The 27,427-nt window shown below is 40.2% G+C and overlaps 1 protein-coding gene across 5 annotated transcripts in view; it reads right to left on the minus strand.

The window, feature by feature from the left end:
- The window catches only part of spag9a (sperm associated antigen 9a), an 89,455-nt gene that overhangs the window by 52,613 nt on the left and 9,415 nt on the right, over positions 1–27,427 (minus strand). For 2 of the 5 annotated variants that reach the window (XR_016118031.1, XM_089018488.1), the window contains exons 10-30: positions 25,613–25,627; positions 24,890–24,947; positions 24,643–24,795; positions 24,506–24,557; positions 23,459–23,589; positions 22,257–22,313; positions 20,030–20,194; positions 19,816–19,945; positions 19,622–19,711; positions 18,575–18,676; positions 17,180–17,357; positions 16,871–17,086; positions 16,593–16,797; positions 15,541–15,645; positions 15,346–15,426; positions 15,199–15,266; positions 14,740–14,888; positions 14,486–14,657; positions 13,462–13,575; positions 12,013–12,189; positions 11,076–11,213 (exon numbers count right to left, since the gene is read on the minus strand). Coding sequence is in view for 4 of the 5 variants with exons in the window: in XM_089018488.1 (XP_088874614.1) it covers positions 11,076–11,213; positions 12,013–12,189; positions 13,462–13,575; positions 14,486–14,657; positions 14,740–14,888; positions 15,199–15,266; positions 15,346–15,426; positions 15,541–15,645; positions 16,593–16,797; positions 16,871–17,086; positions 17,180–17,357; positions 18,575–18,676; positions 19,622–19,711; positions 19,816–19,945; positions 20,030–20,194; positions 22,257–22,313; positions 23,459–23,589; positions 24,506–24,557; positions 24,643–24,795; positions 24,890–24,947; positions 25,613–25,627 (2,556 nt within the window). In the remaining variant the exon portion in view is untranslated. Of the gene's footprint in view, positions 1–6,200; positions 10,241–11,075; positions 11,214–12,012; positions 12,190–13,461; positions 13,576–14,485; positions 14,658–14,739; positions 14,889–15,198; positions 15,267–15,345; positions 15,427–15,540; positions 15,646–16,592; positions 16,798–16,870; positions 17,087–17,179; positions 17,358–18,574; positions 18,677–19,621; positions 19,712–19,815; positions 19,946–20,029; positions 20,195–22,256; positions 22,314–23,458; positions 23,590–24,505; positions 24,558–24,642; positions 24,796–24,889; positions 24,948–25,612; positions 25,628–27,427 lie in introns of those variants that run through there. The other 3 variants (XM_089018489.1, XM_089018490.1, XM_089018491.1) reach the window with 3 other exon arrangements.

The following is a 27,427-nucleotide window of genomic DNA, read 5'->3' on the forward strand; positions in this document are numbered from 1 at the left end:
TGTATAAGCGCAAGCTAACTTTGGAAGTAGCTAACCGACCTCAATCCTCTTCCCCCTTCTGGGTCACTGTCCCTTTGCTATTCTTACCCAACCCAACTCGCTTCGAAGACACACTGAAGCTTATGTTGCTGACTTTTGAACAGCGGGGAAAACTTGGGACTTGTGGGATGAGGAGTACAAACACAAAGAGATAGCTAGATAGCGAGCTAATAGCTAGCTAGCAAGATAGATACACTCGTTAGTTTGATAGCTAACTAACTACCAAGCTATCTAGAAAGTAAACTAGCAGGCTAGCGAGAGAGGAGACTAGCCAGCCAGCTAGAAAGTAAACGAGCAAGTTAGCTACAAAGTAAACTAGCAAGCTATCTAGCCATCAAGCTACCTAGGTACCTTCCTAGCTAGTTAGTCAACGACCTAGATAGATAAATAGAAGGGTAGATGTAGCCAGCAGATAGCCAGCGAGATAACTAGATAGCCAGCTACATAGCTAGCCAGATAACTAGCCAGATAGATAGATAGATAGCAAGCTAGATAGCCAGATACATAGCTTGATAGCCAGCCAGATAGTTAGATAGCTAGATAGATAGAATAACACATCATAGCTATATCTAGAAGGTAAACTAGCAAGCCAGCTAGAAAGTAAACGAGCAAGTTAGCTACAAAATAAACTAGCAAGCTATCTAGCCATCGAGCTACCTAGGGAGATATATAGAAGGGTAGATGAAGCCAGCAGATAGCCAGCTAGATAGCTAGCCAGATACTAGCCAGATACGGAGATAGCTAGATAGATAGATAGCCAGATAGAAAGCTAGATAGCCAGCTAGATAGCTTGAGAGCTAGCCAGATAGAAATCCAGAAAGCTAGATAGGTAGCCAGATAGCTAGCCAGTTAACTAGCCAGATAGATAGCTAGTTATCCAGCTAGATAGCGAGATAGCTAGCTTGATAGCTAGCTAGCTAGATAGGTAAATGAGGCAGATAGCTAGCCAGATAACTAGCCAGATAGATAGATAGCTAGATAGCCAGCTAGGTAGCTAGCTAGGTAGATAGCTAGATAGCTTAATAGCTAGCCAGATAGCTAGATAGGTAAATGAGACAGATAGCTAGCCAGATAACTAGCCAGATAGATAGATAGCTAGATAGCCAGCTAGATAGCTAGATAGCTTAATAGCTAGCCAGATAGCTAGCTAGATAGAATAACACGTCATAGCTAAAAAACTGTGCGGAAGAGAAGACGGCGAAAAATAATAAAGGACAGCTCCAAGGCCAAAGATCCAGAAAAGGCACAAAAAAAAATTTTTTTGTGTTTTTTTTGTGAAGCAAAGGCAAGAACGGCGCGGGCGTGGTGATGGCGCTAGCGCGCCCTCTGACACTTTGCATTGCAACACACATTGCACAAGGAACCCGCTAACAGCCAACCGCTTATCTCACGATGGGGCCCGCAAGGACACACATTACACGCGGAAGGCTGAACATAAGATGATGGAGTGCACTCTCCTTCAACGCTGACATCGGCGTGAACCTCTTTGATTGAGCAAACACGACGCTAGGCCGCGCGAGGCGCCGTCAACACGAAGCGGAGTCAAACGCCTCGACTTGGCATTGTCTACGTTTCAAACGACAGCTGTACTTTCTACACGTTGCTATGTCAAACTGACCTCGTGGCTTTTTTTCAGCCTCTGCCAATGACGACCTGACAAAAATACCAACATGACGCTAATGCTAATAGTTAGCCTGTTGATTTTTTTCATCTTTTGTACCAAGCTCTGCAGTTGTTTGGAATACACAATCAGTAGTTCTCTTTGTTTGATGTTTATAATAATAATAATAATCCATTTCATTTATAAGCACCTTTCAAAACTCTCAAGATTCACTTTACAGTCACAGGATACGTTTTTCTGCGGGTGAGCAGCGGCAGCCACACGCGCCGGCGTTCACTCAACCCGGATGTAATTCAAATAGATAGAAAGTTAGCTAGCTAGCTAGCCAACCGATAGCCAACAGATACCTAGCTAGATAGCTAGCCAACTAGTGAATAGATAACTAGCTAGATAGCTAGCTAGCCAGCCGGATAGTTGGCTAGCCAGCCAGATAGCTAGCTAGCCAGCCAGAGCTAATAGATAGCAAATGATAATAATAATAATACTAATAACAATACATTTAATTTCTAAGCGCCCTTCAAAACTCTCAAGGTCAGTTTACAGTCACAGGATATGTTTTTTCTCTGGGTGAGCAGCGGCAGCCACACGCGCCAGCGTTCACTCAACCCGGAAGTCACTCAAATAGATAGAAAACTAGCTTTCTAGCCAATCGATACCCAACAGATACCTAGCAAGATAGCCTGCCAGCTAGATACCTAATATATAGCTAGCTAGCCAGCCAGATAGCTAATAGATATCTAGCATGACAGTGAGTTTTATGTTGCATGTGTATCTAATGTTTTGTCCGTCAAGCGCAGTCCGCAAAAGAGACGACGTTGCGCAAGAAAAAAATAAAAATAAAGTCACCCGCCGTGAATACAAATTCAACCCGTAGGCCGCGCTCAAGGACAGACGCTAAATTAGCTGCTCTTATAAAGGAACACATTTGCATTTTAATGAGCCATCTAGCGGCTACGACTCAGGGTGGCGATTATCGGAGGTTCTTTTCACATTTCATTTCTCATGCGGCTACGCAGCAGAAACATACATGTGACGTACAGTGATACCTCGGTTTACGAACCTTTCGGTTTACGGACGTTAAATTTATGACCATTTTCATTTCATTTATAAGCGCCTTTCAAAACTCTCAAGGTTACTTTACAGTCACAGTATTGTTTTTTTTTTTGTGTGGGTGCAGTGGCAGCACATGCGCCAGCGTTCACTCAACCTGGAATAACTCAAATCGATAGAAAGTTAGCTAGCTAGCTAATACATAGCCAGCTAAATAACCAGCCAAAATAGATAGCAAAGATAGCAAATAGACAGCTCGCGAGATAGATAGCTGGATAGCAAGATAAATAAATCAAGAAATATTCACACTGAATGCTGATTTCATGCTATTTGCTTTCTATTTGCTGTTTAGCTCCCTGGCTGGCTATCTAGCTAGCTAGCTATTAGTTATATAGCGATATAGCTGGCTCCACCCAATATATATATATATATATATATATATATATATATATATATATATATATATATATATATATATATATATATATATTCTGCCAAACAAAATTAATGAACCAGTAATAAATAAATAAAATAATTTAATGATCATAAGGCAGTTACAGACGACTGAAAAAAACACAGGAAAACTAATTATTTTAATAAAGTTTCAAATACAGTAAAGTCTCGTTATATCGATATTCAAGGGAGTCCGAAAAAATATCGATATAACCGGGACTATCGATATATCCGACCCTGTTTGCATGTAATTTTCTCCATGCGTGCATAGAAATAGTATCGATATAACCGGGACTATCGATATATCCGATATCGATATAACGAGACTTTACTGTATCTGTATTCACAGTTCTTTAACTTTCTTAACATAAAGAAAATATTGAACATTAACTGTCCTAAACATTGCTTATCTTGCCTACTTGTTCAGCTCCACACACAAGTTTCATTAATATCAATCATGTAGGCCGCACTAACATTAATTTTTCATATCAAGGTGGGCCGCAAAATATTCTTTCGGGGGCCGCATTTGGCCCGCGGGCCGCGAGTTTGAGACCACTGATGTAGACAGTCCTGTGTGGCAATGTGGGATAAAAATATCCCGAGTTAATCGATTTAGCCCTCCTATTTACATGGGAGATTATATAAAACCGCCGCCGGAGTGACTGAAAGCCAAAAATGTCCCTTCAGAGAGAAAAACCGCTGGCAGCCGTATGAATCATAAACGTGAAAAAGCTCATCCAGCTGTCCATCCACTCTGAAAGGGGGATTAAAAAAAAAGGAAAAGCAATAACGGCAGAGGGGCCTACGTCATCAGCGAAAGAGTAGCGAGACCCCCCGGCGGGGTAGCTAGTGACGGGATAAATAAAGGAGTGCGTTGAGGTGCGTGGGTATCGTTACACTGCGCCGCTCAGCTAATCGTAGCCTTGCCGCCTGTCATGCGATGCGCTCCTGGCCAGTGATGTCACCCAAGACAGCAGTGACGCTTCCTCGCACATCTCATAATAGACACATTCACACAAACGAGCACGCAAAGGGCAAAGAGGAACGCACTCGATGCCTCATATGGCAAAATCAATTACAATAATTAAAAAGAAGAAGAAGATTTATATATAGGCAAGCGCTCGGCCAAATCATTCCACTTTTCTACTCGTCATGCCTGCGCAATGATCGTATTTGCCGGTGTAGAAGGCGCACCAAATATATATATATATATATATATATATATATATATATATATATATATATATATATATATATATATATATATATCTGGCTATCTAGCTAGCTATCTTCGACCATCACAAAGGTAAATAAAACCACATTATTATATAGTACAGTTTCAGTTTAGTATAGTTTCTTTAATTATAATACCATAGCACATTTATTATACATAAAATAAGGTATATTTTGTGTGGTTTTAAGGCTTATTTGGTAGAAAATTATATTTTATGGGGACCTAGGAACGGATTATACTCGTTTTAATGCTTTCCTATGGGAAATTAATTTTTGTGATACACACTTTTTGCCTTACACACTCTGTCTGCCCCTAATGTTTTTCTCCCTCTCTCTTTTGAATGTGCGCTCAGCATTCGCCACCAACAAAGCAAATAAGCACAAACAAGCCTAAAAGGTGTTTGCACAATTTGGCATAGCGATATTATAAAACGGCAATGTTGTTGTTGTTTTTTTCTAGTTCCGGTTTTATGAAACCCCATGAAGGGCGTTGTTATGCACACAAACACGTGACGCCTCGCGGATGGGACAAAGAAATAATGGCTGACAAAAAGGGGAACACATAGTGATGAATGCGTCAAAAAACAATAACTTATGAAGGACAGACGGCTGCCTCGGATGTTATATAATGGCGCAACCTGCACATGCTGCTGTATTTCCGCTCGTCGACGTCAGTTTGATCGTAAAGTTTTTTTTGTTTTTTTTTTTGCCAGCGATCCCCACAGGGAGCAGATTTGGCACAGGAAGTTGGAATCTGTCCTCATTGTCCTTTATTTGTAGCGTGTCAGTTGGAAAGCGCTCCAACCGCGGCATGTTGTGCTCTCAGAATCTCTCGTTATGGGCGACATCACACGGTGTGACGTCAGACGCCTAAGTGTGTGCGTGTGTGTGTGCGTGCGTGTGTATCTACCCACGCATGGTGAAGAGGGGCTGGAGGAAAAGTGAGGAGGCGGAAGATGGCTTTAACTCGGTGATGTAATTTCATGGATTTTTTTTCTCCTCATTTAGTGACGTTGCATTCAACAGAAGCCTGAGCCACACTGCCCCCTATCGTCGCAAGAATATACTGCACAAACACTCATATCTTTTACATTTGAAGGGTAAATTCCATTCCAAATATTAAACTCATTCACTGCCAGACGATGTGTAAAAATGCGTCCACTTCAGTGCCAGGTTTTTTTTTGTCATCGTCACTCGAATTACAGGAGGCATAGAATATTGCGTTTTAGGACTACATAAATTAGCTGGTTGGCTGGCTATCTAGTAGCTATCTGTTGGCTATCTACCCAGCTGGCTAGCTATATATTAGCTAGCTAGCTGGTTAGCTGGCGAGCTATATATTAGCTAGCTAGCTGGTTAGCTGACGAGCTATATATTAGCTAGCTAGCTGGTTATTTATTAGCTATCTATGAGCTAGCTAGCTGGTTATCTATTAGCTATCTACTAGCTAGCTAGCTTTTTATTTATTTGAGTTAGTCCGGGTTGCGGCTGCCGCTGTTCACCCGCAGAAAAACTTATCCTGTGACTGTAAAGTGACCTTGAGAGTTTTGAAAGGCGCTTATAAATTAAATGTATTATTATTATTATTATTATTATTATTATTATTGTTATTAAATACCTAGCTAGGTAATAATTTTACATTATTTTTGGTAGTAAATTAATTTAAATTGAAAACACAAAACAAAAATGAAGAGCCATTTGGAGTCAAAAGAACCGGCTCTTTTTTTCAGTGAGCCTAGCCAAAAGAACCAGCTCTTTTTAGAGAGCCGGAATTCCCATCATTAATTGAATCGGGATCCACAAATAGAAGTGACAATTGAGTGAAATTGACTTTAATGGATTGTTAAAAATAAGGCTATGATGTACACTTCGCAAACACTGACCAGGAGAAATGTTATGGCGTCCAGAGTTTTTTTTTTTCAAGATGGAAATGCACACAAATACTATACTAAACCACACACGCATAGACGGGAAACCAAACTCCTCTCTCACGCATACACACAGACAAACACATCCCTCCCTACCCAAAATGGTGGCACTAAACAGCCAATAACATTGCATTGTCTTTAAAAAAAACATGCATAGCTTAGTACATTGATGTCGAAACTCTTTGTTACTGTTGGCAAAATGTGATCTTGTGGCTCGTGAGGAAAGTAATCAATGACTTCTTTAAAATGAACAATTATGTAAACTCAGCATTTTTCAAAATGGACAGTTTTGATTAAAAAAAAAAGTTACATTCTGAACCAACGTAGGCTCCTTTACAATGCAAATAAATATCGGAATGGTAACAACGCTAGATAACGTCTCGAATGTCGGCAGAAGGACGGGAGACCACACTCGACCTTTTCAGACATTGAAACAATTCCTGTAAGTATTTTAGAGTCACATTCTTCAAATTTTCAAAGATGGATATTAAACAAATTCCTCTAGAGAAAGAGACGATGCAGAAAAGGATCGTCTCTTTTAGTGACGTGCATTGCCACAAGACGATGCCAATAAAATGATAAAAATAATACAAATGGCCAAAGTGTCGTATTCATAAGATATTCAAGAATGTCTCAACATGATTAAAAATTATTTCGCTCATCATTTGGTTATCGGGATGACACATTGCCAATAGATTATTGGCACGCGGAGCATTTTTGTTTGTTCAAAGTCTATCACAAATAAAGTGCCCATGAAATCAGAAACGGGAAGCACCAATATGGCCGCACTTTTGTTCTCATACAAATTCAAATACTGAGATTTAGCAATAAAAGCGGACTCACTAAAACAGCCCCACATAGTTGTCTTCGGTTTAAAAAAAAATAATAATCAAGTTTTGTCCATCAATTATAGCACAACTGCTGCTCTTCAAACTTCTAATATCATCAATTGTAGTTTATAATGACATTTTTTTTCTCTGTAGTCAAATTTGGTAAGATAACAAATGGTAAATATAAGCCAATTTTCACCTAGCTATAATCTGTTACCAAAAATCTGTAAAACCGTATTTTCCGGCGTATAAGGCGCACCCAAAAGCCTTGATTTTCTTCAAAAGATGACCAAGTGCCTGATATTTTGTGCTAGCTAAAGTACTCATACTCAATCCAAAGGAAACTATTCATCTTCTTTACTTACTCCCTGTTGTTCTATTTATTTGCTATCCTTTTGCTATCTATTTGCTATCTATTAGCTATCTGGCTAGCTAGCGAGCTATTTATTAGCTATATGGCTATCTAGCTAGTTGTCTGTGACTGTAAAGTGTCCTTGAAAAGTTTTGAAAGGCGCTTATAAATGAAATGTATTATTATTATTATTATTATTATTATTATTATTACTATTATTATAGTACCTATGCTTGTCTGTGACTGTAAAGTGTCCTTGAGAGCTTTGAAAGACGCTTAATATGTAATCTATTATTATTATTATTATTATTATTATTATTATTATTATTATTATTATCTCTTAGTTATCTGTTAGCTAGCTAGCTCTCTTTCTATCTATTTCAGTTCCTACCGGGTTGAGTGAACGCTGGCGCATGTGGCTGCCGCTGCTCACCCACAGAAAAACCAATCCTGTGACTGTAAAGTGACCTTGAGAGTTTTGAAAGGTGTTTCTATTATTATTATTATTATTATTATTATATTATTATACTCAGGTGTGCCTTATATGTAAAGTTGTATTGAGTCTCGCACAACTGGTCTCGCAACAATAAGGCTGACTTTGACATTTAGAGAAAAAAAAAAAACATTCATTGAAGGTGCGCCTTATATATGGAAAAAGGTTAAAAATACACCATTCATTAGGGGTGCGCCTTATACTCTGGTGCGCCTTATACATCCGGAAAATACGGTACCTGTATATATAATCCGGTGGGATACTAAGTGCATCGTGACGGATAAAAAGGTGAAGCTCAGGGGTTCACAAAGTCTCTGCCCAAAAGGACCATCACATGATCATCAGAATGCCAATTAAACATTCTATGACAAAAAACCCTGAAATGGAATTAGATTTTTTTTTTCATGTTTCAACCAAAACATGTCCAAATTTAGCAAATTTAGCTTCAATACCACTTTCTGCATTTGTTTTAATATTTTCAAACAATGAAAAGGTTTCTTCAGCCATCATCTGTACTTCTTTGAAGGTGTCGCATGTTTCGCTCCTCATCCGAAGAGCTTCGTCAGCGAACTAAAGTCGTGCTGGTAACTCTGGCCCTATATACTGTATATCCCTAATGGACAGAGGCGACAGTGCCGACCTCTGCTCTGATAGGTCCCTGCAGTAGACTACTCCCTTTAGCTAATCTGATTACTTCTTTCGTTCTGTCTGATTATCTCGAATGTTTATGCCTGGCTCTGATTACCCCTGCACTAAATCGGCATGGTGGTTTGTGATTTAATTTTAAACCGTGCTTACAGCAGACTTCTTAGGTCGTTACCATGCTGATGAGGTGATACCAGAGCTAATGGGGCAGTTACCAGCACTACTTTAGTCTGCTGACGAAGCTCTTAGGATGAGGAGTGAAACGTCGCAGGGCGTATGCCTGGCACTGATTACCCCTGCACTACATCAGACGTCTTAGGTCATTACCATGTAGGCGTAGTCATGCTGATTAGGTGATACCAGAGGTAATGGGGCAGTTACCAGCACTACTTTAGTCCGCTGACGAAGCTCTTCGGATGATGAGCGAAACGTCACGGGTCACAGTTTGAGAACCCCTGAGCCAAAAAACACTTGTGGCAGTGGACTGTTTGACAAGAGAATTGTAAACGCAGATAAACACTCACACACACACACACACACACACACACACACACACACACACACACACACACACACACACACACACACACACACACACACTCACACACACACCTGAGCTCTTACACGGAGACCTGTGGTATACAAATGTCCAAAATGACGTGTTGTACACGTTAACACATGTATCTTCTGAAATAATAGGTCAGATAAACTTTAAAAAGTTCCTTCTTTCTCCCTTTTCTTCCCGTTTCTGTAGAAATGTCCTCGAACGAGAAACAAAGTCCACACTTGAGCCGAACTAAGCACTTAGCTTAGCTTACGTTCCTACTGAAAATTAACTGGACAAAAAAATACTGATAAAAAAATTCCTAAAAGTCAAAGTCGCGCATGGCGGCTGAAGGCCGAGGACGTCGAACGTCGGCTCAATCAAGAGACGTGGCCACCTGCCAGACGATGAGGTGACTCCGTTCAGCCTTGGTCGGCGCCGACCGTTGGCCCGACGTCGGCTCGGATGTGCCGTCTAGCTCTGCGCTCTCGTCACCTGAGGTGTCAAGATGGCCGATGAGGTCAGAAGTGGAGATCCGAACAGATCATGGGATGGGGAGGGATTCTTTCATGCAGAGGTGGTCCCGACCCATTTTTGGGATGTTAAGAACAATGTTCAAAATGAACACAGTGTCTTATGTTTTTTTTAGTCGAAAGGAGTTTTGTTCCTGAGCATGACTCCTTCTTGTGACTGGTTCCAAGTTGGCTGTGTCCTCATTCCGCTCCGAAGCTTCACATTTAAAGTACAACCAACACCATTTTTTTGTTTCCGAACTGACATCATAAAAACGTTTTATAGCATCTAAAATATCCAAAACTGATATGTGATATCTTCAGTCAAATGCAAAACACCAATAAAAAATGACTTAAAGTGTCCCAAAACTGCCACAAAATGAGTTTGGAGCTGAAGATATTCAGAAAGTCCCGCCCCCCCTTGTTCGTGACGTCACACACTGCCTTGCTCCAGAATCAAAACAATGGCTTCAGAGAGTTCAGATTCGGAGAAGATGCTTTCTTGTTACTCATCCAGTTCTGAATATGATTCAAATAGTTCTGAAGAGCAAAGCATAAATGTTTGCAAGCGATTAAAAAAGTCTTTCCGTATCAATTCGAGCCGCCTGGACTCCAATGTAGCGTCCCAGAAAATGCACAAGATGGCGCACAAGCTACGCCGGAAATGGGCTGATTTGTCTGCTGGGAATTTGTGTCAACTAGTATCAAATAGTAGTCTTGGTGCGACACACAACGATTCACCATAGCGTTATTTATGTGTTTTCCTTCTAATTTCACCATCAACACGAAATTTTCGGACCAAACAAATGCATTGTCATTTAAAGTGATTTTACAAATTATGGACGCAACTTGTCCGCAGGTGTCGGTTGTCCTTTAAGTGCTAATTATACAAAATATCACGGGAAATTCCCCCTTTTGGAATTCCCAAAAATGTTAAGATGTAAGGCGGAAAGTTAGCTATCGCGTTCGTAAGCCGAGGTATCACTGTATATATACATATACAGTAAAGTGTCGTTATATCGATATCGGATATATCGATAGTCCTGGTTATATCGATACTATTTCTATGCACGCACGGGGAAAATTACATGCAAACAGGGTCGGATATATCGATAGTCCCGGTTATATCGATATTTTTTCGGACTCCCTTGAATATCGATATAACGAGACTTTACTGTATATATACACATACATATATAAAATATATATACATATATAGATACGTATTTTTTTTCTACATATAGTATATATATAGATTTTTTTAATCATAAAAGTTATTTTCAAACTACTTTTGAACCCCAAAAAAAGAGTTATGACATTTGAAATGCACATATTGTCCCATTGTAAAAACACCTGTCGTCGTGATTGTACTTACCCATTCTGAAGTCAATGTAGCCTTCGCCCCCACTCATGACCAGGAACGTTTTGGGCTCTGAGGCCGCCGTATCCGAGGATTCCGACGGGGGGTCGTCGGAGCCCGAATCAGCACTTCCGGGTGGCGGCATCGCTTGACCTGTCGAGAAGAAAATATTATAAGAAAGGTCAAATGCACATTAAATGGGGAAAATGGCGGGTGGGGTCACCGGAGAGGTTAATAATAATAATAATAATAATAATAATAATAATAATAATACAAATAATAATACAAATAATAATCATAATAATCATAATAATCATCATAATCATAATAATAGTAATAGTAATAGTAATAGTACCAATACCAATATTAATATCAATAGCAATATTACTTTTTTATATTAATTTTTTGATAAAATAATAATAATAATAATAGTAATGGGCGATAATGATAACAACAATAACGACATCAACGACAACAAAGACAACAACGACAATAACGTCAACAATAACAATGACAATAACAACAACAACAACAATAAAAATATCCTGTGACTGTAAAGTGTCCTTGAGAGTTTTGAAAGGCGCTTATGAATGAAATCTATTAATAATAATAATAATAATAATCATCATTATCATAATCATAACCATAATAATAATAATACATTTCATTTCTAAGTGCCTTTCAAAACTCTCAAGGTCACCTTACAGTGACAGTTTTTCTGTGGGTGAGCAGCGGCAGCCACATGCACCAGCTTTCATTCAACCCGGAATAACTCATAAAAATAGAAAACTAGCTAGCTAGCTAATGGATAGCTAATAAATAGGTAATAGATAGCCAGATAGCCTAGTAGGGCGTTTAAAATGCAAACAGAGAGAAGCACATTCCGAAATATGCATTTTTTTTTTTTTTATTTTTTTTTCATTTTGCAGCCTTCTCAAGAGTTGACGCTTACCTGGCACGGTGACAAAAAACTTGACAGCATCTCGATGGCCATGGAAGCAAAGCTGGGCGTGCGCCATAGAGCAGTACGGTACGAAGCTGGATGGCAATGCGCCTTCTGCGCTGTCGTCACTGTAAATCCGCACGGCGCCGCCGGGCCAATTTGGCACCGGCGCTGATGTCTTGTTGGCTGAAGAAAAAAAAAAAAAACAAGTGAAAACTTGTTAAAGTACTTATTAGTGAGCTCGCTTTGGACGGCGCGTAGGAGGAATCAGCTTGGAGAGTAAAAGAAACTTCACATCAAGTGGTGCAAAGTCAGCTTTATTGTCAAATATGCTAATATGCATGACATTAATGTTGAATCAGAAAAGCTCAAGACAGCCGGATAAACGCCTTTCTTCCGTTTGCACACTGAAATTTTGATGATGTTGTTTTATTTTTGAGACAAACGCCGAACGGATTCTGAATTGGATGGTTGAACGCACGGTGTTTCCATGGTAACCCAGTCATCGTATTCAAGGAGCCTCGGGAGCAACAATTGTTGCATTTCAAGCAGCCCGGCCGGTGATAGGATGTATGCTTAGCGCGTCGCACGATTTATTTTGAAAGGCCAGAAAATAAACGAGACGGCGCAAATGAACGAATCGCATGTGGAGACACGGGTGAGACGTTATGCAAGATGTGTCGTTTCGTCTGCGTGAAAAATACACGTGTTTTTATTAATAATAATAATAATAATCCATTTCATTTTATAAGCGCCTTTCAAAACTATCAAGGTCCCTTTAATGTCACAGGATGAAGTTTTTTTTTTCTGTGGATGAGCAGAGGCAGCCACACGTGCCAACGTTAACTCAACCCGGAATAACTCAAATAGATAGATAGCTAATAGCTAGCCAGCTCGCTAATAGATAGCTAGATAGCTTATGTGTTTCTTGACTCAAATAGCTAGCTAGCTAGACAGTTAATAGCTAGCCAGATAGCTAATATCTAGCCAGATAGCCAGCTAATAGCTAGCCAGATAGATAGCAAAGAGCTAGCCAGCTCGCTAATAGATAGCTAATGTATTTCCTGACTCAAATAGCTAGCTAGCTAGACAGCTAATAGATAGCCAGATAGCTAATATCTAGCCAGATAGCCAGCTAGCTAATATCTAGCCAGATAGCCAGCTAATAGCTAGCCAGATAGATAGCGAATAGCTAGCCAGCTCGCTAATAGATAGCTAGATAGCTAATGTATTTCCTGAATCAAATAGCTAGCTAGCTAGACAGCTAATAGATAGCCAGATAGCTAATATCTAGCCAGGTAGCCAGCTAATAGCTAGCCAGATAGATAGCTAATAGCTAGCCAGCTAAACAACTAATAGCTAGCCAGCCAACAGCTAGCTAGATAGATAGATAGCTGAGAGCCAGCTAGATAGATAGATCGCTAATAGTTTTGTTTTTGCGGGACTGCGATTCGTTACCTTCGGAAAGCGGGATGGAAATGATGACGCCGTTTCCGGTCCCGACCCAGAGTCTGCCGCAGGACACCACCAAAGCGGTGATTCTCACAAATGAGAAACCCAACTTCCCCGTGCCTGCGAAGCAAAGGTCATTTGTTAACGGTACAGTGATACCTCGGTTTACGAACCCCTTGGCTTACGAACTTTTCGGTTTACGAACGTTACATTTATGAAAAATTTACCTTGGCATACAAACTTTATTCGTACAATGTGCTGCCTCAATGAGTTCTTCTAACAACAAAATGGCACCCGACATTTTTTTTGTCCTCTATTTCCCACCCCTAGTCTTCGGTTAAAGCCACGTGATTGGTCAAGAACGCAGCAGTGAGGGAGGGGGTAGTTTAAACATTAAAGAGACAGGCAGACGACAGTGAGAGAGTTTCAACTTTGATAGTTCAAAGGCAGAGTGAAGACTGCAAGGTTAAAATATCTCATCAATCAGGCTTCACAAATAACCCGCACAAGCCATCTGTACACTTGATGCAAAAAGCTATCAACCCAGCTAAACAAAACACAATTGATGAGGAATTAGATAAAATTATCGCAGAGAAAGCACCTACAAGGGATCATTCCTCAAGATGGTGAAAGAAGAAGGCTACGTTCCTCATCAAGTTTCTAATGCTGATGAAACCGGCCACTCCATTCCATCAAGCCATCAACAACCATTACAAAGGTAAATAAAATGACTTTATTACACAGTACAGTTCATTTCTTTAATTATAATACCATAGCACATTTATTATACATAAATAAGGTATATTGTATGTAGTTTTAAGGCTTAGAAAGTAGAATATTATGTTTTATGGGGACCTGAGAACGGATTATTCTCATTTTAATGGTTTCCTATGGGAAATTAATTTTTGGGATACACACTTTTCGCCTTACACACTCTATCTGAGAACCAATTAAGTGCATAAGCCAAGGTATCACTGTACGTCGTTTATAATCAAGGGAAGAAAATTCCGGAGGCGAGCGGCGGGCGTACCGAGCATTTTGCTAACATAAGGCTCAATGTCCACATCCTGGAGGTGTTGGAATGTGTGAGCGTGAAACAATCGTAAGGTGGAATCCAGTCGGATGGACACCCAGATGCCGTCTCCAACCCAGGCGAGCTGGCGAACTTGACTTTCCTTCCGCGGGTGCGCGTCGAAGGACTTCTACTCAAAATGCCAGTATGAATGTTTTATTGATTTTTTTAATGTATTTATTGACACAAACTAATCAGTGTGGCATTGTTACCTCTATCCTCATGGCTTTCGGCTGAATGACGTAGATTTTGTTTCTGTAGCCGCACCAGACCTTATCGTGGACGACGGTCATGCAGCGGATGGAGTGGTGGGGTCGTCCCAGATCCAACAGGTGGTAGTTGGTCAGGTCCCACTGGCAGTCTGCGGATGACATACACATTTATTATTATTATTATTATTACAGTAAAGTCTCGTTATATCGATATTCAAGGGAGTCCGAAAAAATATCGATATAACCGGGACTATCGATATATCCGACCCTGTTTGCATGTAATTTTCTCCGTGCGTGCATAGAAATAGTATCGATATAACCGGGACTATCGATATATCCAATATCGATATAACGAGACTTTACTGTATTATTATTATTATTATTATTATTATTATAAAATGCTCCTGGGAATCATCAGAGAGGTTTAAAAAAAGGCAATTCATGTAACCGCGGACTCACCGATGCCTCTGTGGAAAATTGCTAAGGTTCCGTCAGCCAACGCTACCAACACTCGGCCTTTAACGTGCCTGTAGCAAAAAAAAAATGTCAACTTTTTAAAATGTATTTGAAGGTCGGCCATGTTTGTATATCCAGCTGTGTACTCACACGATGTTAAAGATGGAGTCTTTAAGCTTGATGGCATGAAGACATTTCCTCCATCGCGCCACGGATGAGTGCACATAGAGACTGTTTGGAGATGAGAAGGTTCATATTCTTGTACGGTACAACAAAAGGCTTGGGACGCTTTGTCAACGATTAACCTTTAGCTCCCTCTAGTGGATAGTGATGGGGATGACTCACCATCCATTCTGAGCGCCCAGCCACATGGTGGGGAGGGCACTGCTCATCCGCTTGACTTTCAGAAAGGAGGGGTCGTAGTCGTCTGGCGTCGTCGTCCCAGAGCCGCTGGATCACGAAAAGCAAATTTGTCAAAATATATACACAACTACTTAATAAATAAATACTCGAATAATCAATGAATACACAAATAATAAATGCAAAATAATACAGACAATAAATGCAATACTAATACATAAACACACAATGAATTAATACATAAATAAATACTAAATAAACACACGCATAATAAAAAAATAAATAAATACTACATAAATAAACAAACAAAGACACATAAAAAATTAATAATATATAAATAAATACACAAATATGATAATTAATTAAAAAATAAATAAATCCGCAAATAAATACATAAATAATACACCAATAATAAATCAATACACAATTAATTAAATAATACATAAAGAATAAATAAACACAAATAATAATAAATAAAAAAAAATACACAAATAATAAATGAATAATATATATATATATATATAAATACACAAATCTCCTGATTAATTAATACATAAAAACATAACTAATAAATACACACATAAATAATACACCAATAATAAATAAATACACAATTAATTAATACATAAATAATAAACACATAAATAAATAAATACACAAGTACACACTTCTGCCAATTAATTAATAAATAAAAACACAACAAATAAATAAATAAATACACAAATAATAAATAAACACACAAATAATACACCAATAATAAATAACTACACAATAAATTAATAAATACACAAATAACAAATACATAAATAATCACACAAATCATAAATAAATACATACACTAACAAATACACAAATAATAAACACACACAATAAATAAATGAATAAATAAATAAACATAATAAATAAATAAATCTAGCTGGCTAGCTAGATAGCTTGATCGATCGATAGCTAAATAGCAAAATAGCTAGATAGCGAGATAGATAGACAAACAATAAATAAATAGATGAATGAATGAATGAATGAATGATGCCAGTCACCTTTGGACGTAGGCAGGTGAAGACTCGTTAGGCCCCACCCCCAGTGGGTCGGTGAAAACGTGCTCCGTGTAGATCCCCGGTTGATTTTGCTCGAGTCCCTCATCCTCCTCACCCTCTTCGCTCCCGCCAGCGTTTGCTTCTGTTGCTTCCGTCGCCTCTTCGGCCGTGGGAATATCCGCCAGGCTTGTCTGCCTCGATAGCTCGGCTGTGGACAAATGTCTTATTTTAAGGAAGATCACCCCCACGCCACAACTTCACCGACAAAGTCCACGGAGTACCTGCTCCGGGGATGCCGCTATGCTCCGCCGGCTGCTCCAGCCCCACCGCGCTGGCCGTCTGGGGGACGGCGGTGGTCCCCTCAGCCGCCAGGGTTCCATCGCTACCTGTCGAGCCCACACTGGCAACACTGCCAGCCAGGGAGAGCGCGTCGCCTTGGTTGGCATCTGCGTCGTGAGGTACTTCCTCACCGGCGGGATAATCGGACTCTGACGCACCTGGAAAAGAACGTTAACAACATTCGGGTCACGAAGAAGAAGAAATGTGAACAAGTTTGGTCTGCAATGGAGACACCAGTAACTCAGAGCGACCTGGCACGCTGGCAATGCAAACGACGTGGGTGTTGCAGGCGTAGAAGCTGTCGATGGGGTCGGACGGTTGGGCAGCATCCACCACTAAGACCTTGGTGGACGAGTGGGTGCTGGTGCAAACCCACACCCGACTCGATAATTCATCCTGGAGGATCACCTCTCCAACTTTCTCTTGATCCTGACAGGGTAGACCAAGAAATTGTTTTAGGGATGTTTTGGACGTATCAGCAATCTTCAATTTTTTTAGGCCCCAAAATTGAGCCCTGAGGAACACCACATGAGCATGCACCTTATAATCCGGTGCGTCTTATATAGTACAGTGAGACCTCAACTTACAAACACCTTATTTTACAAACTTTTCGTCTTACAAATGTCACATTTCTGAAAATTAAACCTTATAATAAGCACTATTTTCATAATACACACCCACTACAGCTGGCGGAGTGATCTTCAGCGGAAGCACACGACCGAACAGCACCAGAGGTTAAGTTACCAACAGTCCTTATGGAAGGTGACTCTCCTTCCATAAGCCATTAACGACCATCAAAAAGGTCAATAAAACTTTATTTTACAGCACAGTTTATTTCTTTCTCATGTAATGTGCCTCTCTTTCCAAACAGCAATTCCCTTTGACCTCCAACGCCATTCCATCAAGCCATCAATGACCATCACAAATGTAAATAAAGTGACTTTATGATACAATGCAGTGTATTTCTTTCATTACAATACAGTAGCACATTTATTATACATAGAATAAGGTATGTTGTGTGTAGTTTTAAGGCTTATTTAGTTGAAAAGTATATTTTATGGAAACCTGGGAACGGATTATTCCCATTTTAATGGTTTCCTATGGGAATTTTTGTTTTGAGATACACACTTTTCGCCTTACACACTCTGTCTGGGAACCAATTAAGTTCGTAAGTTGCGGTCTCACTGTATATGGAAAAAAATGTCATTCGTTGAAGGTGCGCCTTGTAGCAGTGTCTGAAATAACATCTGCCCGGATGCCTGGGGCGTGCAACTTTTACGTCGGGCGTACAACTTACAGAACGTCTCCGCCCGGGTGGAATTTAACAAGTTTGATTTGCTTTCGCGGGCCGAAAAAAATGATGTGGCGGGCCGGATTTGGCCCGCGGGCCTTGACTTTGACACCTGTGTTTTAAAGTGTTGTTATGTTATATATTCTGATTATCAATCCTTTATACTTTGCAACAATGTTTTTTTTTTACGATTCGTCGTCTTATTGTGTTTCAAGTTGTGAAAAATGGAGCAGGCAACTTTATGGCCGGGCAGGCAACTTTTCAGAGTTGTCTGCCCTGGTGTCCGCTAATTTTTTGTCACGAGTTTCAGACACTGGTTATAGTCAAACGAATACGCTCATCTTGAAATCCTCACCTTGTTTTCTTGCTCCAAATGGTCCAGGCTCCCCTGCGATCCCTTCATCGGCGGGTGTGACGTCCTCCCTCCGGAGAGGTTGACGCCCGCCGCGCACCACAACTGGGGGGGAAGGGGAAGCCATTTGATATCTTTTTGGATAATTTAATACAAAAATAATAAAGTGCAAATTTCCCCATTGTGGCACTATTAAAGGACAACCGACGCCTCCGGACAAGTTGTGTCCATAATTTGTAAAATGGCTTCAAATGACTTCTACTGAGCGTATTTTACAAAGATTCCACCGCATATTTTACGTTTTAAGACTCGCGCTGAATATTCCGGAAGTCTTGTTTTTGGGTTGGTGACGAGTCCTGACGTCATGTCACGGAAGGAACGCACCCTGACTGAGAAAGGACACAGTGTAGCAGTCCTTTCATCACGTCAATGCATTTTGCGGTACTTTGTTTGGTCTGAAAACTTCGTGTTGATGGCGAAATTAGAAGGAAAACACATAAGTAACGCCATGGTGAATCGTTGTGCGTTGCACCGAGGAACTATTTGATATTTGCTGACAAAAATCACCAGGAGACAAATAAGCCCATTTCCACGGAGCTTCGTCGCCATCTTCTGCCTGTTTTGGGTGCTACATTTCCCCACCAAATGCCTCAAAATGACACAGAATAAATTGTTTAATCGATTGCAAACATGCATGCTTTCCTCTTCAGAACTATTTGAATCATATTCATAACTGGATGTGTAACAAGAAAGCATATTCTCCGAATCTGAAGCCATTGTTTTGATTCACTAGCAAGGCAAGACGTCTTGGCGTGACACCACGAACAAGGGGGCGGAACCTTCTGAAACTGGCCACTTCCTGTTTCGATTTGAAGTAGTTTGGGACACTTTAACTCATTTTTTTTTTGTGTGTTTTGCATTTGACTAAAAATATCATCCTGCGTGTTTTGGGTATTTTAGATGCTATAAAACGTTTTTTTGATGTCAGTTAGGAAACAAAAAAGTAGTGTCGGTTGTCCTTTAAAGGCTTTCTGATTCTGATGAATTTACCTTCAAAGAGGAATCTTTCTGCTCCAAAGGTCTCAAATAGACGGGCACAGGCAGGTTAATTTTGTTCTCTGTTTGTCCGCCATTCACCCCCTGTTAAAAAAAAACACTTAAAATTCAATTCCAGCTCCCACCCAAAAATAAATTTAAAAAAAATCACATTAAAAAATCCTGTTTATCTTGGGCGACGTCATTACCTTGAACTTGCTGGGCAGGCTCCATCCGTGCGCGGTGACGCGTCCGTCTTCCTTCTGCATGTGAGCTTTGACCTGCCTGTACTGGGCTCGCTTCTGCTCTTTGCGCGAAGGGGAGCTGCATTGGTCTTTTCTAGATGATTGGCAAAAAGAGATGTCATAAGTTTATGATTTAAGAAGGTTATAACAGGTGTATTATTTCTTCTTCTAAACTCACTCGTCGTTGAGGAAATCGAACGTTTTGGACTTCTCGGTAGGGAATTGGGAGAAGGTACTGCTCCGTTTCACCATGCCGCCCGGCGCGTTGTATTTGACGTTGGACGGGGGCTCCATTTTCTTGACGGCGGGGGCGCTGGAGGAGGAGCTAAAAAGTCTGCTGAAGCTTCACCGAGTGTGAAAGGAGAAGAGTGATAGGGCGTCACCATGACGGAAATTATTGCCACTGAGATATGTACGAACGATACGACCATGCTGGGGGGGACAAACTCGGGTCCATGATGCCAAGCAGCGTCAGCTGCGATTGCGTCGCGACGGAGCGCAACTGCATTGGTGATGACTCAAGTGGTCTTGTTTTTGATTCCGATTCAGAAAGCCTTTAATTGTCCCACAATTGGGAAATTTGCAATGATGGATGGTCCACAAGGGCGCAAAAAAACCCTTTTTGTCATGGGGCCATGCTTTAAATGCTGGGGGGGCACTATTTATTTATGTATTTATATTTATATATGTATTTATATTTATTTATGTATGTATATTTATTTATGTATGTATTTATTAATTATTTTATTTATTTATTTATTTATTTATTTATTTATTGTCATTTATTCGTTTGTATATATGTATTTGAAATGTACTTTGTCTTTATCTATTGATTCATATATTAGTTTATTTATCTGTATCTTGATTAATTTTTTTGATTTATTTGTTTTTTTAATGTATTTATTTTAAATATATTTTATTTATTAATGTGTTTATTTATGTATTTATTTATTTATGTGTTTATTTATCTGTGCATTTATTTGTGTATTTTTTATATATATCTGTGTATGTGTTTATTTTTTTTTATGTATTTACTTTAAATGTATTTATTTATTTATATATTTATGTATTTATTGGCGGGGCCTGTTATTATTAAGTTTATTATTATTATTATTATTGAGATTGTCTCAGATTCTATTGTTATTGAAATGAGTTTATTGGGGCAACAAAAAAAATGCTTACAATATCTCGCTTATTTATTTCGTATGAAAATAATTTTGGTACAGATTTGAGCAAGCATCCTGTCAGTTGACATGTCTGATTTGGTTTTGCTGGGCCATAAAAAAAATGAGGTGGCGGACCGGATCTGGCCCGCTGGCTTTGAGTTTGACACCCATGGTCCAGAATATATATATATGGAAAAAAAACCTGCAGTTGAATTTGAATTTTGTAACGTGCGATATCGTTCAACTCATTCATACGGACGGAGAAGGAAAACACCAAAATGGAAAAATGCAGGCAAGAGTCACGAGAAACCTGGGGGACGGGGGGTTAATTGGGAAAACAATGTGAGCAGTTTCTCGAGGAAAAACGGATGCAGTTAGAGCACGAGACAAATTTTGTGGATGACGATAATGTTTGTAACAAGTGGAGGAAGGGGCGGGTGTGGGAGTTCGTTTCGAGGGGATAGTTTAGGTTTGACTAGGAGATCATCCACTGAGCCACTTTTACCTAATGCTGCCAATTCAAAAGCAAATCCCAAAGAAGATAAAAAGACAAACGCAGTCGAGTAATTTTACAGAAAAAAAGGCCTCGCAAAAACAAATAATCATAATCATAATACATTTCATTTATAAGCGCCTTTCAAAACTCTCAAGGTCACTTCACAGTCATAGGATACGTTTTTCTGAGGGTAAGCAGCGGCACTGTTCACTCAACCAGGAATAACTCAAATAGATAGAAAGTTAGCTAGCTAATATATGACTACTAGATAGCGAGCTAGCTAATAGATACTAAATATATAGCCAGCTAGATAGCCAGATAGACAGTCAGCTAGATAGCCAGATAGCTAGCGGCAGAGGTTAATTATAATAATACATCTCACCATTTATAAGCGCCTTTCAAAATTCTCAAGGACACTTTACAGTTACAGGATATTTTTTCTGCGGGCGAGCAGCGGCAGCCACACGCGTCAGCGTTCACTCAACCCGGACGTAACATTAAAAACTTTTTCAGAAGGTCAAAGAGAAGGTTGGTGAGCAGAAAATGTCCTAGGTGGTTGACGCCGAACTGCATTTCATAGCCATAATCAGTCTTCCACTTTGGACACATGAGACCTGGCATATAATGCTCATGAGCTACATGCTAGCTAAGCATTGACAAATCTTCAAAGAAGAAAATTGAATCTGATGAAAGTGCGCTTCAAACTAAAATTGAAATAAATAAATTAAAAAAAAAAGACTCACAACTGCCAGATGCTGGATTTCTTCTTTTCAGCAAGAGCCGGATTTTCCCTGGAGGCCCTGAAGACAGCATCATATTTTATTTTAAGAGCCTTTAAAACCGCGTCTATTTTGTGTACTGTCTCATTTGCATCACTGGTGGGCATTAGCGGTAGTGCTCTTGACTGGTTTAGGTCCTACCTAGCTGACAGAACCTTTTTGTGTTAGCCTCGGCTGCCTCTCTGTCATGTGGAGTTCCACAGGGCTCAATTTCGGAGCCTATGTTGTTCTCGCTATACCTGCTCCCATTGGGTTACATTTTAAGGAATCATGATAATTCCTTCAACTGTTATGCAGATGACTGTCAGATCTATGTTCTACTTTCGTTAAGGCCACGTTTATCCCGCCTGGAGGAAATCAAAACATGGATGGCACAAAACTCATACTGTTAGGTCCCAGTGGCCCATGTACATCTCATCCTGTAGAATTGGGTCCCCTTGGCTCCTTATCTGAAGTCAACAGTCTTAAACTTAGGTCTTAAACTGGGCAGTGACTTTAAACTTGACCGACAAATTTGGTGCTGTTGTTAAATCCAGCTTCTTTCATCTTAGGCAACTGGCTAAAATAAAAAACTCTTCCTTCTCATGAGCACATTGAAGCAGTAATCCAAGCCTTTGCCACATCTCAGTTTGATTACTGTCATTTGCTTTACTTTGGAGTCAACCAATCCTCCATGAAGCGTCTCCAGATGGTCCAGAATGCTTCTGCTCGCCTCTCGACTGGTACTCGTAAGAGGGGGCATATAACTCCTACTGTCGCATCCCTTCACTGGCTAACTATACATTTTAGAGTTCTTTTTAAGATCTTACGGTGCCTCAAGTCTGCCGACCAGACATTATTAGAACTGCCAAAAACTAAACGGAGCCTCAGAGGTTATGGAGCCTTTTCCGTTGCTGGTCCCACTCTCTGGAATGACCTGCCACTGAACACTCGGCGAGACCCCCCTCACTCGCCATCTTTAAAACCCACCTGAAAACTCACTTGTACTCTTTGGCATTCGACTCAGGATGATTCAGACCTGATTTTAGTTTGACTATCTTTGTGACTGCTTTATTTCCTATAACTGTCCATGTTAAGGGCTTTGTTATAGTTTCAGCTGTTGTTAAAGCGCTATATACATCGATATGTATTGTATTGTATTGTCCGCAGGCCGCTCATCGCCTTACCGAATCATCTCCGTCCACCGCACGGCTTCCTGCAGCTCCATTAGTCGCTCTTTGTACTGATTCCTTTCCATTAACACTCGGGCCATTTCCACCCTGGTGAAGCGTTTCCTTTGGGCCGTGGGGACGTCGCTCTGCGGGCAACAACGGCAAATCCCGCATGCGAGAAATTTAGAGAAGCTTTGAAGGACAACCGACACCTCCGGACAGGTTGTGTCCATAATTTGTAAAATTATTTCAAATGACTTCTACTGAGCGTATTTTACAAAGATTCCACCGCATATAGCTATATTTTACGTTATAAGACTCACACCGAATATTCAGGAAGTCTTGTTTTCGAGTTGGTGACGATGGCCTAAGTGACGTCACGGCGGGAACGCCCCTGACCGAGAAAGCGACACACAATGCATTTTGGGTACTTTGTTTGGTCTGAAAACATTGTGTTGATCCGTGTTGATGGCGAAATTAGAAGGAAAACACAAATATCGCGATGGTGAATCGTTGTGTTGCACCAAGACTATTATTTGATACTAGTTGTCACGAATTCCCAGCAGACAAATCAGCCTCTTTCCAACCGAGCTTGGGCGCCATCTTGTGCATTTTCTGGGACGCTACATTGGAGTCCTGACTGCTCGAATTGATACGGAAGTACTTCTTTAATCGATTGCAAACATTTATGCTTTCCTCTTCAGAACTATTTGAATCATATTCACAACTGGATTAGTAACAACAAAGCATATTCTCCGAATCTGAAGCCATTGTTTTGATTCTAGAGCAAGGCAAGATGTGCTGGCGTGACATCACAAATAAGGGGGCGGGACCTTCTGAAACTCGCCATTTCCGAGCTCATTTTGAAGTCGTTTTGGGACACTTGAAGTCATCTTTATTGGTGTTTTGCATTTGACTAAAAACATCAGCCTGCGTGTTTTGAGTATTTTAGATGCTCTAAAAAGTTTTTCTGATGTCATTTAGGCAACAAAAAAATGGTGTCGGTTGTCCTTTAATGTGTTCAGTGTAAGCTCAGCGCCACAAAGTCACCACAAGACTCACGTCGTCGTCGTCTTTCGTTTTCTGGAGAACATCGTCCATCTCGAGTCGCACTCTGTCAACCGATATAAGAGGAGTTGAGACGCAGCCGCTTCGGGTTGTTGTTTCACGCTCAAAGACTCAACGTGGCGTGGGCTTACTTTTTCAGTTCCTCCTCCAACTCTCGGTTTTTGTCCTCCATCTTTGTCTTGGTCTGCTGCACAGCTTCCAGCTCGCCCTGCAGCATCTCCTTCTCACACGTCAACTCATCCACTTTCAAAATCAAGTCTTTATTCACCACATTCAGGGCATTCCTACGGCGGAGAGTTTTAGATGAAAATATGACATCAAAAATGCAGCGTACAATATTTAAACTGCAATTATTATTTTTTTTAATGAAGAACTTACTTTCTTTCAAGCAGCTGTGAGTTCTCCAGAATGAGATTTTCCACTTCCCGGCCCATTCCTGATGGCGCCACCACCCAAGAAAAAAAAAAAGTTTCAATTTCACAGCAAGCACAGATGCAACATTAGCACTACTTGAAGAAAAAAAACATGTTAACTCATTCGCTGCCATTCCTGAATATATTCGAGTTTTGTTTTTTCTTGCTGATAAAGTGTTGGTCAGACCTCTGGCAATGTTTTTTCCCTTCCACAAGGCGGCAGTATTTGCCTTTGGTCCACGTTAGCGCTTTGTTACAGCTTCAGCTGTTGGTAAATATGATACAAATCAATATGTATGTATTGTATTTTGTATAGCCGCCCCCATTTCAAGCTCATATAACTCCAGACCCATATAACTTAGGAATTAACTCATTTTTTTCTAATGAAAGAAGAGAGTCTAAGGTTTCTAACCCAGTATTGAATGTTTATGTAGTTCTAAAACTCTATAATCTGTGGGTCCTGGAATTTGAGAGAAAATGACAAAAACCCTGGCACTGGAGTGAACACATTTTTGCACATCGTCTGGCAGTGAATGAGTTAAGACAGAACTAAATGTCAGACTAGACAAACAACTACCGTTTGTTACTCTAAGTTGTTTTTTTTTTAAACTACGAGCAGCAAACACAAGCTCACACACACGTCACATGACGGGCAAGCAAAGGATGGATAGAGCAGGTGAGATCTTACCAATCAAACTAAGGTCTGAGAAAACCATGCAATCCCAGCCGGGCGTAAAGAATAAGGAGGAAGCGGGGAGGGAAGACAAAAAAAAGAAAGAAATGCAGATATAGTTTGAGACACTTGAATGATTGAAATGATGATGTTCAGCTGCTGATATATTTTTTTTTTTTTTGCTCGGTCGTCATAAGGACCGGAACAGTAATCAAGGGAGAGGTACACAAACAAAGTGAAAATAATTGAAAAAAAATGTTAAACAAACAAACAAACAGGCAGATAGACAGCTAGACAGATAGATAGAGAAAGACATATTTTTTTTTTTTTTTTTTACTTTATGTTACTTCCGGGTTGAGTGAATGCTGGCGCGTGTGGCTGCCGCTGCTCACCCGCAGAAAGCATATCCTGTGACTATAAAGTGTCCTTGAGAGTTTTGAAAGGCGCTAATAAATGAAAATGATTATTGAGATAACTAGCGAGATAGCCGGAAAGCTATCAATCTCACTAGCGAGATAGCCGTTAAGCTATCTATCTCACTAGCGAGATAGCCGTTAAGCTATCTATCTCACTAGCGAGATAGCCGAAAAGCTATCTATCTCACTAGCGAGATAGCCGGAAAGCTATCTATCTCACTAGCGAGATAGCCGGAAAGCTATCTATCTCACTAGCGAGATAGCCGGAAAGCTATCTATCTCACTAGCGAGATAGCCGGAAAGCTATCTATCTCACTAGCGAGATAGCCGGAAAGCTATCTATCTCACTAGCGAGATAGCCGGAAAGAAAGCTATCAATCTCACTAGCTAGATAGCCGAAAAGCTATCAACCTAACTAGCTAGATAGCCAGAAAGCTATCAACCTAACAAGCTAGATAGCCGGAAAGCTATCAACCTAACTAGCTAGATAGCCGGAAAGCTATCAACCTAACAAGCTAGATAGCCGAAAAGCTACCCATCTAACTAGCTAGATAGCCGGAAAGCTACCTATCTAACTAGCTAGATAGCCGAAAAGCTACCCATCTAACTAGCTAGATAGCCGGAAAGCTATCTAACTAGCTAGATAGATAGCTAGATAGATACAGTAACTAGAAAGGTAGCTAGATAGCTAACTAGATAGATAGGTAGATAGATAGATAGATAGATAGATAGATGGCGAGATAGATAGATAAATAAATACATGAAAAGTTGTTAGCTCATCTTGATATGATTTCATCACTATAATGAGAATTTCAAAAGCAACCTGGGGCATTCAGACTTAACATCCGATTGGCTTCGAATAAGTCAATCAACATTTGAGGGCTAAAAAGCGCTAAACCTCAAGCCGGGTGCTGTTTAAAAAATAAATACAAAGAATAAACACGTTGTGCCACCGTGCGCTGCCGCTCTTGGTGCATAGGCGGAAACAAACAAGGTGATGTGACGTCAAAGAACAGTTGGCTAAGGGAGAGAGATTCGGAGGTCATACACACCGGAGTACTCCACTGGGATTAAGGACAAAAAAGCAGGGAGATGAGGAGGGGCGGGGGGGGGCATGGAGGAAAAAAAAAAGAGAGGTGACGTTAAAACAGGCCCAATGGAGAGAAATGCGCGGTTTAGCTGCGGCGAAACGGGCGGGCGTTGCATTGAATCGCTAATTGCCGGTGGGATAGGGCACATTTTTTTTCAGATGCTGGAAAGACACTGGACTGTCAACCTGAAGAAAATATATTTTTTAAATAAAGGTTAAAAAAAAATACATTAAAAAAGATACACGTATGTTTGGTGATATCAAAATGTTCTACAGCAGGGGTGTCAAACTCATTTTTTGCCGGGCCACATTGTCGTGATGGTT

The sequence above is a fragment of the Hippocampus bargibanti genome, linkage group LG17 (assembly GCF_051943395.1).
Source record: "Hippocampus bargibanti isolate YZ-2025 linkage group LG17, ASM5194339v1, whole genome shotgun sequence".
Taxonomy (NCBI): Eukaryota; Metazoa; Chordata; class Actinopteri; order Syngnathiformes; family Syngnathidae; genus Hippocampus; species Hippocampus bargibanti.